This window comes from Atractosteus spatula, chromosome 5, assembly GCF_055471065.1.
Source record: "Atractosteus spatula isolate fAtrSpa1 chromosome 5, fAtrSpa1.hap1, whole genome shotgun sequence".
Taxonomy (NCBI): domain Eukaryota; kingdom Metazoa; phylum Chordata; class Actinopteri; order Semionotiformes; family Lepisosteidae; genus Atractosteus; species Atractosteus spatula.
This window is the reverse complement of record NC_142710.1, coordinates 46224375-46242222: the sequence shown is the minus strand read 5'-3', so window position 1 is coordinate 46242222 and position 17848 is coordinate 46224375. Positions and strand designations below refer to the sequence as shown.

The following is a 17848-nucleotide window of genomic DNA, read 5'->3' as shown; positions in this document are numbered from 1 at the left end:
GACTATATGATTACCATGGCCCCTCTCAATAAGACTAAGGTTTTTCAATATAACCAGTGGGAGTAACAAAAGCATTTAAGAGAAGATAGTCATTTAGATAGAAAAAATCACTTTCTGATCAATACAAATGTATTGAGAATGAGAGCCTTGTTATTTAATGATCAAGTATTTGTCACACATATTGTATCTGCACAAAATTCCCACTATGGCAGTAGTGGGTATTTACACTAATTACACAACTTACACTACTCAGTATAGTTTAAAAGGAAGTGAGATCTTGAAAAAAAAATAAGGGATCATGCTTATGGAACCAAAAAAAATACATTAAAAAAATTCCATTAGTGATCTGACATTGTATAGTCAAAAAGACGTACAGTAAAAAAATCTTAATAATAGTCTTAATGAAATCATATGAATATACTGTATAAAGTATAGATCAAGGCTCTATCATGTATATATTTATATTTTTTTCAGAATTTCTTAATCTGAGAGAAATGATAGAAACCAATTGAGCAAGCAGGACTAGTGAGTATGCTTTCTGATCCTTGAGCAGCTTTAAAGTCTACCTGAAACATCAGGACCTGTTAACACAGGAACACAGGAATAAACAAGATATAAATGCCTGCATATAAAACTCTTTATCTCATTTATTAATCCCTTTTTAAAGTAAATAGAAATATATCTATTTCCTTTTACATTTTGGGTTACTTTGGCAAAGCAGAACATCCTTCTTACAATGGTTAATCCTAAAAACTGGCATTTATTAACTGGCATTATGCTGCTTTGAAATTGTACTAAAATGTAGGGAAAATGCCTAGGTAGCAAAACATATTTAAATAATGGTAATTAAATATACAAAATTAAATGTTTTTAATAAAACATTTAAAATTTAAGTCACAATTTTGGAAGTGACATAACCTAAATAGTTTAAGAAAGTAATTCACTTTGCTAGGAGTGAACTTTCAGGATTTTTTATCAGCTTTCTCCAGTACTGCCTGCAGCTTCCTGGTTCTGCATGTGCTGTTTCAATATGCATAGCCCAGCCTCCTGATTAATTGTTCATAGCTTCCTTAAATGTGCAGCCAAACTGTGAACAGGTATAACAAACCTGTCTGACAGGAGGCTTAGGACAGAGCAACAGAAACATCATCAGGTACTGTAAATGAAATATTTTCTTTACCTTTGGTGTTGCTACACTTCATTTTTAGTGGTGGATGTTAACTGTTCTTTTAATGTTAAAGTCAATATTTAATTTTGACTCCATTGTTTCAGACTTTTTTACACCAGAGTTTTGATGTTTACTAGATTAAGAACTAAAACAACTAACAGACTAAGTCTAACATTAACAGGTTATTTGGCCTACCTATCTTGATCTAAGGGTCTACTTGAAAGAAGACAGAGTATCAGTTGTGACATGGCAGGGTAGTTTCAAGAATTCTATAAAAAGGTTTCTGTGGTCTCTAGTTCTCACTGCACTTCAGTGTGACAAAGTTAAACATTAAATATAAAATTATTATTAATTATAAATTATTATTATTATCAACTGCATATTTGTGTTAGCCTTCAGTTTTTTTTATTGTGTTCTAGACATTCTATACTGTAGATGTAGTACATCTAAACAAATAATATACATTCTGTAATGCTGCTATGGTCACACCCATGCTTATGCTTATGGGCTGGGCATTTCATTTACCCTACAAACCTGCTCATCTGGTTCCCAGAAGCAGCAGTAAGCGAGAGGCCCCAAGACTAGCAGTGTTTGCTGTTCAGGAGTATGCATATGCACATATAAAGATGTAAATCATTCATTGACGTCTAACTGGGAATAAGGGGAAAATAGCCTAAAAATAATCAATTAACTTTTTTAACAATAAATACAAAGGAGAACATTTCAAAAGAAACAAAGGCTGGAATTAGACAGAAGAGGCTGGAACTGGAACTGTTTTTTTGAAAAGCAGAGCACTTGCCAGAAACACAATCAAACATTATACTAGTACAAGTCCTATAAAGAAATAAAATACTCCATGTACTATAATACTGTACAAAAGTTAATCTGTAGTCACTTTTATTGAATGCAATAAAATCTAATAATAACAACCTTCAGACTCTGAATGGCAAAAAGCGAATTATATATTTTGCTGCTAAACAAACAAAAGAAATTAAAAGTTAACTGATGACTTATGTAAATATCAAAAGACATACTGTACATAATAGGCTAAAAAAATTCCAAAATACAAAATTAGCACAGCAGACTATAGGGACAGTGGCAAATGAATGTCTGAATCACGCCAGTGAGACTGGAGCATCATTACAGAGAGTTTAGCAAATAATGATAAATTCATTTTACCTGGAATCCTTGTAACTCATGATACATATAAGTCCAGGAAATAAAGCTTTATCCTGGTTGCTGCTTTTTGTTTTATTTTTCAACATGCTAATTTTATTTCTTTATTATTTACTGTAGGTGGTTCTTCATTTACATAGTGACGAGTGTTTTATTGATCCTCTATAGCAGGAATGAGGACAAGAGGTATGGTGGCTGTTTTTATAATCTAAGAATCTGTTAAATGCAGCAGCATACTGTCTATTAAATAAATATCAAATGCAACTTATCATTTTCCCTTATACTGTACATGTCATATTTGCACACGATTATTTAATCTAGCAACAATTGAATGTACTATACTGGATTCCTGCTACTGTACATCCCACTAGCACACATCACCAGAGTATTCATTTTTAAATATAGATATACACAAAAATATTCCATTGTTTCAATAACAATTTCAATAAAGAAAGTTTATTGTTTTCTTGTAAATAAAATATCAGGGGTAAAATTCAAACTGAACTCTTTAGTATACTCTGAGTATAGAGATTTCTCTTCTTTAGATTCAAAGGAAAGGACAGAGGCCCAAGCTGGAATGAATAAAACTTTCTTTTAATCAGAACATACAGTACTATAGTAAAATCAATATGACACAAAAGTACTTAAAATTATAACATTAAGTGTCTAACAGCCTACAGGATAGGATATTTTCCTTTCCCCTTTAGAGTAGAAATGGTGTTCATAGAGTCTCCTCAAGGCCCAAGACTCCTCTTGTCTGCTCTTTTGGCCGAGACACAGATGGATTTATAAACCTAAAATGATATGATCCAGGTCCACCAATCAAGACCTAAAAGCAGTGCCAAGATGTACTAGTTAGGTGTGGTTTTCATCATATTAAATTACATGTACACATTAGGTGTTGACCAGTGACACAAAAGACTGTACATGTACTGTACATGACGGTCAAAAAAATTGGAACACAGACAAAGCAATCTAACAATATAGCCGTTCCATGGATATAGTTAAATCTAAATTCATATGAAAAAAAACACTTAATAAAAAAAGAAAAGATATAGTAAATTAAAAGGAAATTTTCACAGAGAAAATAAAATATATGAAACCATGAATACAGTTTGAAAACTCCATGTCCCTGTCATAGCCTTAAGGAATATTACTAACTACTGTAAGTTGCACTCTTTCTATTGGCTGCTGCTTAATGTAATGGGTCCTCAAATAAGATAAGATTTTATTGTCCCTTGAGGGATTTTTTATGGACACACAGCACTCCTGTACATTCAAATAGAATGCAAACAAAAAAATGAAGAAAAGAAAAACATTGCACATTATTCTATTAGATAAAATAAGAAAAACAATGGGAAGTTGGTTCCTAGTACAAAAACAATTGAGAAACAGTAATGTATCACCAATTGTAATTTATTTACAGATGCTATTCGTATGATCCTGGTTCTTGCTTCAGTCCTCCTGATGTGGCTCATTGCAAATATGCCAATAAATATTCAGCTGAAAATCAAGGACACAAGGGACATTTTAGGTAATATAGCAAGACTGTCTTAAAAACTATCTGGTGCCTAGTTGTTCCTAATGGCATGAGTTCCACTTGGACAACAGTGAACGTTAACTTGTGCTAGCCATCTTTGAATGGGAATCGTTTCGAGAAAATGGGAGGCTGGCTCTTCACCACTAACCCATTTGCACTGTTGTACAAATACATCCACAAAGCTAAAAGGCTACTGTTGGTGCGATAAAACACATATCTTGAAGGATTAACTGTCAGCTTAAAACAAAGTGCCTAAAATGATGTAGAAGATCTCCCTAGTTTTTGAGATCACTGTGGAATTGTTTCAGCATAAAGAGGAAAATAATTGAGTGAAAAGAGTAGACTATAAAATGTCTAAAACCTTTGAATATGTATATAATGTAATACATTATTCTGTACACACACTTTTGACTATAATCAAATACCATCTATAACATAACTATCTTCACTTGTTACAGGGCTTCTTAAACCAACACCTGCACATGGTAAGGATCTTCAGGAAGCTCAAAGAGGATATATTTGTTTTCAAGCAAAATATTATGTCTCCCTTCTGTGACCAAATGCATGGCAATAAGGCTATTTGTGATTGATGCCTTTCGGTTAAGTGTCAGCATGCATCCTGAACATTCTCATCTTCAAGGAAAATAGATGCCTTAATCCATTAAATAAAGTTATTAAGGGATGTCCTGATATGCCCCTGATTAGTTTAAATTTAGTTAATATTGTCTGTTATGTATTCATTATCCCAGATTTTGTATGGGTTCCCTGTGTTCACAAATCCATAGTCAAACGTGTTATGTTAAAGCTCTTATGTTCACCCTGTACAATCTAAAATACCATACCTTATGGATATGTCCCCAGATCAGTTTTAGTCTCCCTGTTTCTTCTGCAGAGTTTTGCATCCTGAATCACAATTCCAAACTATGAATGAAATCTGCTATGCAATGTGGCACTACTAAGCATTAGTCACAAATTAACTTTATGTTTCCTTCCAAGAAGTAACAACTTATATTGTTGTTTCTTTTCCAGAATCTTTAAAAAAGATCCCTATCTCTTTCTCTCGTATGTCTCTTGCATGAGTCTCGCTGTCTCGCGTATGTCTTTGCTTAGACAGTACTATGACGCTGCCTACACCATACAATCAATATTCCCGTTTGCTGCTCTGATGCACAGTTGATCTCAGCCAGGAACAGCAGATTTTCTCATTTTCCACGTACCAGCTAGCCATTGATCTGACTCTTCATCACTTTTCAACATCTGCCAGCTTCATCTGCAGGTCATGCCTTTCCCAAGACCGAGACCCGCCGTTGTCAACCTATTCTTTCTAAACACCTAGCGTTTGACTATCCAGTTACTTCTCCTATTTTTTTTAAATGGGCTGCTCTCTGCAAACGCACATTCACCGCCACATTTGTAAATCTCCCATTCGAAACTTTCCTCCCGTTATCACCTGAACAGTAGCACAACGTCACTAAACTACGTTTAAACAGCTTTTGTTCAGGACATACATCTAAGAATATTACTAATTTTCCTATCAAAGATATACTTAATGTACAGTAACCTGAGCACTCAGTAAATTTCCGCATCTCCCAACGACATCATCAGCAACGCTACACTCCAGTCCGGTGCAAACCCTGAGCTGCCATTGCAGCCGACCTGCTGAACTTACCCTCGGGTAGACCCGTGCAGGATTTTTTAAAATCCTGCTTCTTTCACATTCGCCATCCGCACTACTAACATTAGTCGCATTCATTCTCTATGCGTGGACCATGCTTCCAGCCTTCCGGTCCAGTCAGCAGCTGTCCCTTGTCTTGTGTCTGTCTCATTTGTCTTGATCCCCGGTGTCCAGTTCAGCCTCAGGTCCATCCCTTTCATTCCCTGCTGCTACCAAAGCTTGATATTCATACAGGTACTGTATGTCCTACTTGTGTCCCTGTCTCATTCGTGTCTCTATCACTGGCGTCCAATTCAGCCCCGGGTTCATTCCTCTCATTCTGCACTACTATTGATGCCAATTTCTCCAGTTCTGCTCTTGTTTCACTTTCCAAGCCACACCTGCTTCTGGGTCAGTCCAGCATCTTCTCAGTTACCGTACTACAGGGCCAAACCATACTCGAATGATTAGTTGCCTGGATGGGGGGCATCCATTTGGGCAGGGACTCCCAGAGGTTTATTTTCTTTCAATGGGAGTTTTTGTTTTCCTCTCCACAGTGCCCACATGGATTCATTGAGTGGTCAAGAGCTCTTTCAGTTCCGTTCCAGAATCCAAGCCATTAGTCCCTTATATTTAACTTTGCCTTGGATACCAAGAGGTTACACGTCAACAGGTTTACACGCCTCAGCAGTACACACTCACTCCGTTTTCACAGGAGACTCTTATCAATTTATAGAAGGCCAATTATAGAAGTTACAGATGGCCAAGATGCTGTTTACCTCCGTCCCTCATTCTATTCACAGTGCAAATAAAGCAAACAAGTCTCCAATTTCCATTCCTGCTTTTGGGGTAACAATTGGAAACTTGGGCCCTTATCCATTCAGATAACGCCGCCATTTTTAGTCAATTGAATAATATCAGAGATGTCCTTTCCTGTTTACAAAGTTCTCGCAAATCCAGAGCTATTGCGGATGTTTCCTTCAACTCAAGGCTACCTCCATGCTGCTCATGCGTATTTATTTTAATAAGCAACTCGCCTACAGTAGGTCATCGGAAGCCTTCCTTCTTTACATACCGAAAGCCTAAACAAACACTCCCCCAGCTGCTATCCTACTTCTCCGAACCACAGTTCACACCACGAAATCTTCTTACCTCCTCAATGTTTCATCATTTGTGGTTTGGGGTCCCACTTGGTTCTTTTGGGGGTCCTGGCCTCCTTGTCCTATGGCTGGGAGGTCAGCCCTCAGCCAAGCTAGTTAAGCAAAAATTTTGCTCCATGATGCTTTCATCTTGGGTGTTGTCATTCCTAGTGAATTACTGTATGTGGGAAGTATGCTCACAGGGCTTTGTATGAGGAATATGAATATTTGAGTTGGACATACTGTAGAATGTTAAATGTTCTAAAGTGATGTGTTGTGGTGACAGAAAGCCCTGTACCATTGTAAGGAAGTTCTTAAAGCACTTCTCTCTGTTTGTTCTTCTAGCAGTGGTCACACCAGCTAAGAAATGTGGACTGTCAAAGGAATGTCCTGCCGATCACTTTCCCTTCCGTATTAAAAGTGGGGCAGCAAATGTTATTGGACCAAAAATATGCTTTGATGGCAAAATGTAAGTACTCCAAAAGCCCTTTATGTTATTATAATTCTTAAAGTAGTGAAATATTATGTGTCAAGGAACATGCTGCCCTGTAATATACTGTATAGACCACTACAGCAAACTCAGTGTGTCAAGCAGAAAGATCTGTAAATATTTTTTTTTTTTCATTTTCTTATTATTAAAGTACAATTCTTATTGGAAAACATTTTCCACAAAACTACAACAAATGACATTCCAGCACCACAGGATGTGTATGAGACATTCTTGGCTATCTGCATAAGTGCCCCCTTGTGGTTTGTTATGCAAATGCTAGCAATACTATCAATGAGGGCTACTATTCTTGATCTCCCAGATGCCCCCAAAAGTGCTCCTTATGCTGTGCGACCCACTTTGTGAGACGAACTTAATGGTCTTGGTAGAACAACAGTGCATGTTTCAGAGGAAACATTATTGTTGTTTTTCTTGTGCTAGTACCAGGGAGAACAGGGATGACCTGAGCTGATTCCTATGCTAATGGAATATGCAGTACTATAATAATCTTGAATGATTATTATCCAGTCAGATACATGGCCTAGTGAAAATGGACATTACTCACAATAAACCATTGAGAGGCATCTGTAAAAGCATTTCTCAGACACAGTGATTTTATCCAAAACTACCATCCATCCATTCATTTTCTAACAGCTTTATCCAATTAAGGGGAGAGTCACAGTCACTATTCTGGTAAACCAAGGGCACAAGACAGGGTACACCCTTGAGGAACACCAAACAATCACAGGCACACAGAGACACAATGTACTGTACACACACTCACTCCAGGGCCAGTTTTTCCAGAAGTCCATTAACCTACACCAGTATGTATAAAGACATACCAATGTCTTTGGGCTGTGGGAGGAAGCCCACAAAAACATGGGGAGAACATACAAACTCTACACAGATAGTACCCCAGAACTGAACCCAGGGCCCCAGTGCTGCAAGGTAGCAATGATAACTACTGCGCCACCATGCTGCCTCTAAACTACCAGGTTTAGTATTTTTTCTATATCACAAAAAGTTTTTTTAATACTTGTAAAACATAGAAAGAAACTTGTAGTGAATCTTAGGGCAGCTAGTCCAATACTCTTATCTTTTTATAATTATACAAGACTATACACTCACAATACTTAAATTATAAATAAATTACATTTAATATATAATATTACAGCAAGATAAGTATTTAGTATCCAATATCACGTTAATTTAAAATTGAATAACGCTGAGACATTCACACCAGAGGGTGGCAGTATACTATCATCATTGATTAGGTCAGGACGTTTAGACACTAGGGACTGCACTGGTGGACACAGGTGTATTAGTGTTAACATTAACTTGCCTTATGACTTGAACAGTTACTTCAAATTCTGCACTTCAGTCATTCTGATATTCCCTGAAAGAATAAACTATACAACAATAATAAACTGCCTGATCTTTCCCATTAAGAAAGCTACTGGCAGTAATGGTTGTTGCAGTTTGTTGAGTGTTTATAAATAAAATGAACAAAAAAGAGGACTGTATTCGCACCAGTAAACTATAACATACCTTTGACGTTTGCATACTTGTAAAAGCCATTCTTTTATTTTATCTTTTTTTTATGATATTACTACCTTTTAAAAGTAGTTGATGTTTTTTGAGTTTGTTATACTCACTTCATTTTGTGGAAAAAAACAATATTTCACCAATTTTGTTTATTATTGGAAAGAGTGGATATTGTTGTGCCCTATACATTTCAGATCTGTACCTCTTTGTGTTATCTTTCCAGTGTTATGAGTAATGCATTAAATAATGTTGGATCGGGACTGAACATTTTGCTTGTAAATGGTAAGTTCAATTACTTCCATTAGAATAGGAGTGTTTAGGTTATCAGCAAAATTATATTCAGTAAAAGGTCTGCAGACATATGGTTAGTGTATTAATTGCAATGACATTTAATTTACAGAAATTTCAAAAAATATTTTAAAGCATTTTATAAAACTGTTATAGAAAACTTGATACCAGAGATTATATTACTACTCTTTCAAAAGACTACAAGAAAATAGAATAACCATGAGATTAAAAACATCTTTCTTGGTTTATAGGGCAGACTGGGGAAATAATTAAGGCTGAATCTTTTAACATGTATGCTGGAGGTAAGATTTCCTTTATGTGTTAAGTTTAGGTGCGGATGTACTGTATCTTCTCTCAAGGTAGCTGCTGAAAGTTGACAAATGAAGTTTAATTAGCAATGACTATTAACTAGTAAGAGATAAAGGATTCCTTTGCACTATGTAGTAAGAAAATCAAGAGTTTTCTGAAAGTAAGAAAAGCAGCATTAAGCAATTATAAATAATATTGTAGTGCCTTGCCATTTCACAACAAGCTGGTGACTGCTTTACTTTAAAAGCCTTCACTTTTAAACACATTAAAATAATAAAATGTTTCTCTTGCTATATTTTAGAATTTATTTACAAAAGATTTGTAAACTCAAAGCTAGATATGCATTTAATATTATTAGTAGTGGCGTTATTGGATATAGTATATTTAAAATTTTTCATTTCGTTGTTCTAACTGAATTCGTTATATTGTCATAGATGTCAAAGGACTACTGGAATTCCTTAAAGCAATAAAGCCTGGGACAATTATTATAGTGGCTTCATATGACGAACCAGCAACAAAGTAAGTATTATGATGGTGAATGTTTTATAATATGCCTTTATATTTTAAAATCACAATCAATATTGTTCATACCTAAATGTTCTCAAAAGTTATAGTGATTTTCACCTAGTTTTGAAGGTTCCATGTTTACCAGATAGTCTACCCATGAAATCATCATAAAATCATAGCAGACAAGAATACAGATAATTCACATTGTGCAAGCTAAGCCTTTCTTTTTTTTCTTTCAGCATGAATGATGAGATCAGAGAAATATTTACCAGGTTTGGAAGTAGCATGATAAAATCAGTGAAATATCGAGATAACTGGCTTTTCATAGGAGCCGAAGGAATTAAAGAGAAGAGTCCATTTGAAAAGGTAATAAAGTCTTAAAATACTAAACATTTGCATGAAAAAAATTTCAGTTTGTATGTAATCACATGATACAAAAGATAAACCTTAAAACTAATTTAAGGTAGCCTATAAATGCAAAAATAAATATACTATAAGTTACCAATTCATAAAGTGCAATTTATAACAACTGCTGTTGCCCAAACCTGGAATAAACTGAACACCAGACCTTTCCACACCTCATGGAACGTTAAGTATAAATGTGTGCATAATAGTAAGTGAATACTGTGCTATAAACAATGCTTTACTTCAGTTCAGTGTCACAGCAATCTAAGGATAAATTGTACAAACTTTGTTGGCATAATGACAATTTTTGCAACAAAAATAATCTTTTACTATTGCCAGGTAGCATTTTGTCATGTTTTTTACTTATCTGTTGAAGCATTTGAAAAATGCCCAGGATACAAACATCTATGATGGCTGGCCTGAGATGATTGAAATGGATGGATGTTTTCCTAAGAAGATGTAACAGATGTACAGTGGGGCTCAGACTGACAGCATGAATCACGTTAAGTTAAATATTGCAAAGAAGAATTTCGTTTGTGACATCTTATATTCTTTAGCATGAATTTTGTAAGTTCCATTTTGTCATACTTATCTCTCTGTGTCAATGCATTACTTTTCAAATGAAAAATGTGTTAAAGGTTAGAGACAGCTGTTAAAAAAGGTCAACAGTACAGACACTCAAACACTTGGGGTGAACTCTGTTCCCCACCATTAATAAATCACAACTTGGAAGTTCAGTCATTTAGCACAGGATTGGTGCTATGTTTTATATGCTATTGTCTCTGAATCTTTGTTTTTGTCTTTTTTACATCGAAATGTTGTTTAGGTCTAATTACACATTATATGTAATGTAAAGTTCAAGTTTATTTATATAATTGAGGTGTTGTGCTGTATGTTAGTATTTTTGCTGCACAAATGAGACTGACTTGTCTCTCATTTTCTACCAAAGGTTTTTGTCTAAATAATAAAATTAAGAGAGTTCTTAAGCCTTTGTTCATTTATTTCCTATTCCACTGTTCATTCAGCTCTGACACTTTCACTTTCTTTTACAATTCAATGTTTTATGACTTTATAGTCTGTATTCTCCTTGAGACAAACATTGAAAAAAACAATACAGTATCCAGTTTACACAACACAGGTTATTACACTGGAACTCAAACTTTTTCAAACGTTTTCAGACAGCTTTTGACTGAAATCCCTACCTTATTTACTTGGACAAAAACGTTATTTGGCAGTAAAGACAGACAGTTAAATCGTGCACGATAATTATACATTTCCTTATTGCACCAAATGTATGTACTTTACTACATATTATATTTACTGTTCAATGGTGTGTATTTAGTTTTTAAAAGACAAATGTTTACTTCCTGGGTTAGCTTTACAGTTTATCAAGCCACGCAATACTTTTGTTCCACCTTAAGCTTTGAGTTTCCTCAGTCCTGCTAACAAAGCGCATTTGATAGAGGAACAGAACAGTTTCATTGTGTAAGGCAGCAGCAGTGTGTTCTGCTTGTAGGCAGCAGAGAGGTTTTATAAAGTTCAAGAAGTGCCCATTTGTGATGTCATTAGCTGGAGCTCAAACCACAGGCTCCTCTACACCCAGCTGCTCCAAGTCCAGGCTGACAGACAGGGAGAGTGTGTTTTCATTTCAATTTATTTTCATTACTATTAAGTTCTGTGAAACAGATCCTTAGCAGAGGATTGAAAAACAGGCACGAGGGATAGTACCTTTCCTTTTAATCAATGACTGTCTCCTTCTGTTTTTCCAAGCTATAATAGGCATCTTCTTGCAGTGAGGCTCTCTGTAAGACTGGCCATGTGCTCTCTGTGGTATCCTGGCCCGTCAGTGGCAATTAACATAATCTTCACTTATGTTCCTAAGCCTTTAAGAGTGGGGAGTCAGCCATGCACAGGTGGCCAACCAGGTTCTGTTCTCTTTTGTTATTTATAAAAGTGATCTTATGCTCTCACTAGGTGTGCTGTAGGAACTGCAGTATGCCATCTTCCCTTATTGTGGCTTCTGTCACCATTGTAGACTGTGGTCACTTCCAGGGACCTGGTGCTGAATGTGCTTACTTTAAGATCCTGCTGATCTAGCCTGCCAGTTTCTGTAGAATAACCTAGAGCTGTCAGGGAGCCAGGGACTGTTTTTTTCACACTCTCTGCTGCAGCCTGTGCCTTCTACAGATTGTGTGGACAGCAGCACTCTGCTAGCAATACAGAGGCACAGTAAAGTGGAAACTCCTTCTCCGGACACTGCTAATAAGTACTCCAAGAGACTCCAAGGACGGCACACGGGAACCAGAGAACATGGGAGCAGCTCATGGAAAGAAAGTAAGGAAAATGTTGCCTTTCTTATGTATTTGCTGATGGTTTTTTTTCCTGAACTAGAATACTAGCACAAGTGTCAACACTGAACATTTCCTACTGTCGACCATTTTGAATTAACTATTTAATAACTGTTAAACTGTTAAGCACCTACAACTACCAGGACAAAATACAAAATGAAAAAAAAATTAACTTCTAGTGAATTCTGTAAATAGCAGGCCATGCTTGAAGCTCAAGGATTTTAGTATTTACTTATAAATATACTAATATGTACTGTATAAGGTTTCTTGTTTTTACAGACTTTCTACTTCTTATCCAGAGGAGTATTCTTTTTTCAATTTAATTTATTTTAAACAAGAAATGAAAATAGGAACCAGACAAATACAGAATAAACATTCAGAGTTGTCTTAGGTTCAAAAAGAATTTAGCTGATTCAACTGTAATGTATTTAATGAAAGACAAGTTGTTTTCATCATGGTAGTAAAAGTCCAGGTAACTGTAGATTAGATAATTTTAAGAATAAAATGAATGTGGGACTTGCATCTTCCTCCAGAACCTCAGAGCCATTTTAAATCATACAATGTCATTAACCACCAAATTGCCATTTACAGCAACACTTCATCATGGCATTTGTAACACACGTATAAATACTATAACACTAGTTGAACTACAGATTCACAAAGTCCCAGAGAGTGTTTTATTAACCAGTAAAACAGTATTGCAGCTTTACAGCAAGCTAGCCCTGTCAAACCCAGCAAACACACAAGTCAAACCTGAGTCAATTCCCAAATATTTAAACTATGGGGTGGAGCATTCCAGCTGAGGGCGGGGAGAGAGTGTGCAATTAGAGGTCAAGGAGCAGGCAATGACAGCTGACAGCTGCGCAAATCAATAAGCTTTGTGGCTGTAAATAAGGATTGTTTTAGGAAGTCCAGACTATAGAAAAACTATTTTTTAAAGAAATGTTGTAAAATCTTGTATAAGCCATTATTGTTTTTTAAAGTTAATATCTACAAGGCCCTGTCATTCTACAGAATATATTATGCATCATGAGTACATATAAAATACTTTGAGCAGAAAGTGCCAGTAAATGACTTGAACATAAGTTGGTGTTAATTGTAACACAAGAGTAAAATAGTCCTGCCTGGGGTGAATTTTATATAGTTTGCTATTGAACAGATGAAAAGAAAATGATTGGAAACTAACATTTGTTCAAAAGGGATAGCAACAGTCCTGCTGATTATGCGTTTTTCAATGAGGTGAAGAAATTAAATGTTTTTTATAAAATTTTGAAATTTCGGCTTTCATCAATTACTCAAGATCACTGAAAGAGAGATCTAGGACATGACACAGAGCAAAATGATCACAACACAGTTAATCTCAGTGCAAACAACGGACATGCGGGGTGATTTTCCCCTTTTCTTCCAAAGAAAGAAGCCTTCCAAGGAAACAAGATCACCATTAAAAATAAGTACGCAAAACTGCCGGTCTCAAATTTATCTAGTTCTCCTTCTAGCTAGCATATACAGTACACCATACTACCCTGAAACATTATGCTATGTGGAAATGTTAACATGCTATACAAGGTAAACCTAGTGTAATACTAATGTATAGTTTTTAGTGTGACTTCTAAATAAAGCACTAAACAGAAGCAAGCATTATTATGTTTTACGTAAGTATTAAACAAAACACGGACCTCATAATAAACATACGGAAAACAATAATGTATATAATAATATGTACAGCAATATAAAGATTTTGAAAAGTATCAGCTGCAGCTGTTACCTAGATGATCATTAGGTCTGATATCTATGTTTTGCCTCTGCAGAGTACCTGCTTATCCAATAAGTAAAGGAATGTGCAGGCTTGGCTGGTAATCCACAATTGTACTGGACTATACCAGCAGTCTACAGCATGCTAGAAATGCCAGTCTGAGTGATGGCTGAAATTTCATCCATGTTGCCATCATCCAGACCCTTCAGGAGTTTTGTGAATGTGCCAGAGGTGACATAATACAACATGTGCTTTAATAGAGTGAAAATGGTGTATAAGTTACAGAAAGCTTAAAAAAGTCACATTATTCTAAATTAAATGTTATAAGAAATTGATTAATATTCTGAGAGGCATTAAAAACACAACAAAAGCTATGAGTTCCTATTCTATTTTTTTTCTATGTTTTTACATTTCTACTGCCTCTCAGTATTATATATAGATTCATATAAACAAACAAAAATTAAATATAATGTTCTAGGCATTAAGTTTGCCCTTCATTATAATGAATACTGTATGTCCCTATCTGATGGAAACTCATTAGAATATACTGGTCTGATTAATAAACTCTTTCACATCTAAGTCAGAGACAGAACAATATCTGTTTCAGTTTTTATGTATCTGACATTGAAATTACTAAACTGCATGCCATTGCTGTACATGCAGATTAGAAAATTATTATGGAAACAAAGGGAAGCCAATGCATTAATCCACATGATAAATTAACTGTTCTATAAAATTAAATGTTACTTTAATATGGTTCCTGGAATGGAAATATCACAAGACAAAAACAGAGGTGTGCTGAGTGTACAGTGTATTTAAATAACTGAACATGAACATTGATTTTAGTTAATTAAATAGTGTTTTCCTGTGACGCTGAATTGGAAGAAGTGATTAGAAAATGGATGGATAAATGGAGTCATATGTTTGATTAATTTCATTTCATTTAACAAGGAATTTTTGTTAGAAATAATAAACAAGAAAAGACAAGAAAAGATTGTGACCAGCCATTTTAAAGGTGCCCAGAGTTTGAGACTCAAACACATGGTTGGGAGGTTTGTTCCACCTACCTACTGCCCTTTGATTAAGGAAGTGTTTTATATTCTCTCCCCTTTTGTTTCTAATTGTGTGACCCTGTGTCTTTATTTCACTACTGAGTGTGAAAAAATCCCTTGTGTTGAGGCTGTCTACTCCTCCTAGGATCTTCGATACTTGAATCAAATCTCTCCTCAATCTACTTTGCTTTAGACTTAAATGTTTGGCTCTTTTGAGCTGTCTGTATATGACAATTTCAAGAAATCAGGAATCTTTCTAGTTGCTCTTTTCTGAACTGTTTCTAAGGCTACAATTTCCTTTATATTGCTGTTGACAAACAATGAACACAATATTCCAACTGAGGTCTTACTAGTGCATTGTAAATCTTAAAACTAACGTTCCTGGATTTAAATACCATGGGTTTTGCTATATGCCCTAGCACTGTGTTTACTTTTTTAATGAGGACATACATTAATTTGCATAAGTATCTGCAGACAAGTCAAGTGTGGAGAGAGGTGTAATGACTGGGAAGTCAGGCATAGAGACAAGTCCTTAATCTTCTCTGCTCACTGCACAACTCAATCCTCACACCTCACCTCTGTCTCCTCACTCCAAACCTCACATCCACACACTTCTTAATATTGAATATGGGGGCTGGATCACCATTGTTGTCTTCCAGTTCTACTCCAATATATTTTCTTGTGATCGTACAAGGATTGTGTTCTGCTTACCTCCCTGATAATCTAGAAGGTTGACTCTGTCCAACAGCATGCAGATGAAAACGTACTAAGAGGTTAATACAGTAGGTGAGACAGGATGGTAAACAATAGATAATAGATTTTGTGATTTACATAGCACCTCCAATCTTTACCAGTCTTTATTGTTAAATTTTATTGTTGAAGCATTATACAACAAGGTTATCAGTGGTTAGTTTCAAAGTCTAGCCTGTAATTGATGTCATCAAGTGTGGTCTTTCTATCCACCATGCAGGTTCTTCATTAGTTGATCGCCCTTTTGGGTGTTGGACAGTAACCTCTAACCCATTGTCTTGCATACCAGATAAAAGAAACTCCAAGCTGCACCATGTTTCATTAGGGAGTTTCAGAAGGGACGCTACACAATGTTCAAGTCTGTTACAGATTTTTGGTATACTTCTTATCACTGTGACAGTGTGTAGTGGGAAGTGCCGCGGTGAGCACCCGTTAAAAGTCAATGCCCTGGGTGAGGAGATGGGAACACCAGTGTGAGGCTAGCAGGGACCAAAAATAATACAAGAAGAGTGGAAAAAATACAACAAAAAGACAAAAAAGAAACAGTACCACTGTGCTGCATTACCTCCAGGCTGGGCTTACCCAATTTAAGGGGTCCAGCCTGAGAAAAAAAGAGCCGCTAGCACAGCGATCCTCACGTTTTCTGCTGCTCAGGCTCTAAGGCAAACCATCAGCAGGGTCATAGAATTGAAGTACTAAAGCACTTAAGCAAGTGGAAAGCAACAGTACTTCTATGGTGGACCTGTATGTTACAAAAGAAGCAGAACAACCTAATTTATATTTTAAGATTTAATTTTCATGACAGGACTTTTTTTTTCTCTTATCATCGTCTTTGGACCTTCGGCACAATTTCATCTTGAACATTAATTCAAGTCTGAGACCCTTGTCAATAAAGCTTTAATAATTCTGAGGTAGATGGTGGTGGCATTACAATACTTCTGCCTCACTTGGAGAAGGTGAAAGCAGTTTACTCTTTCTGCAGGCGATTATATAGAAATATTTAACTATGTGCTGATTTACTCAAACTGTATGTGTAGCCTATATGATGCTATATCTAACCTACTGTATGGACGCCTGGAAGCCCGCCTACCAGCGGGTCCAGGAGCAACCCGACGGCATAGGCTTCATCAAGGCGTCCTGACCATCTGGGTCCAGGGCTCGGAGTGCCCGGCCTTGTCATCCTGTTTTTATTCCCTGTCTCTGCACCGGATCCCATTCCTGTTTTTAACCTCATCTTGTTTTGTCTTGATTGGATCACCTGGTTTTGGACTTTTGGACTTCGCCCCGGATTTCCCCCCTGGACTCCTTGGACTAGTTCGCCTTGGCCACGCCCCCCCCAAGCACCAGATCACCATCGTCACGCCCCCTGTTTGTCAACCTGCCCTGATCCTTGTCGTCTCCTCCCCGTTGTCCTTCTCCACTTACTTCCAGATTATACCGTCTGCATAGGGTCCTGAACAACGCTTCACGGGAGCCTGGACCGGCTCCCATTACAGAATGCAGAGCCACCACAAGGACCCCACGGACAGTAGTCTGGAAGTCCGGGACTCCATTGGTTTTCTTTATTTTTTTCCCATTGGACCTTTTAGTTAAGGGCTTCGGAGCCGCCCTGGAAAGGAGGGGGTTAATGTCACGATCGTAATTCTTCCTCTTAAGGGCACTCCAGAACTTTCTTATTTTGCTGATTACGTGCACCCGCCCCCAATCCTGCTACTCCTTATTTAAGA

The 17848-nt window shown here is 36.5% G+C and overlaps 2 protein-coding genes across 4 annotated transcripts in view; both read left to right on the top strand.

The window, feature by feature from the left end:
- The first annotated feature begins 1084 nt into the window (after nt 1-1084).
- On the top strand, nt 1085-11204 carry LOC148835166 (protein FAM3A-like). Of its 3 annotated transcripts, none has more exons than XM_088916453.1 (10): nt 1085-1153; nt 2465-2530; nt 3771-3878; nt 4343-4369; nt 7026-7146; nt 8933-8991; nt 9249-9299; nt 9741-9825; nt 10053-10179; nt 10595-11204. In XM_088916453.1, the coding sequence occupies exons 2-10, from the start codon at nt 2518-2520 to the stop codon at nt 10679-10681; spliced, it is 678 nt and encodes a 225-aa protein (XP_088772579.1). In that variant the 5' UTR covers nt 1085-1153; nt 2465-2517; the 3' UTR covers nt 10682-11204. The 3 variants fall into 3 exon arrangements, with proteins under 3 accessions (XP_088772579.1, XP_088772578.1, XP_088772580.1); XM_088916452.1 differs by having other exon boundaries at nt 7023-7146; XM_088916454.1 differs by lacking the exon at nt 4343-4369.
- Nucleotides 11205-12183: 979 nt separating this feature from the next.
- The window catches only part of LOC148835165 (actin-associated protein FAM107A), a 52881-nt gene continuing 47216 nt past the window's right edge, over nt 12184-17848 (top strand). Inside the window, exon 1 of the mRNA XM_088916500.1 lies at nt 12184-12552. Coding sequence (XP_088772626.1) covers nt 12529-12552 — 24 coding nt within the window. The 5' untranslated portion in view covers nt 12184-12528. The remainder of the gene's footprint in view (nt 12553-17848) is intronic.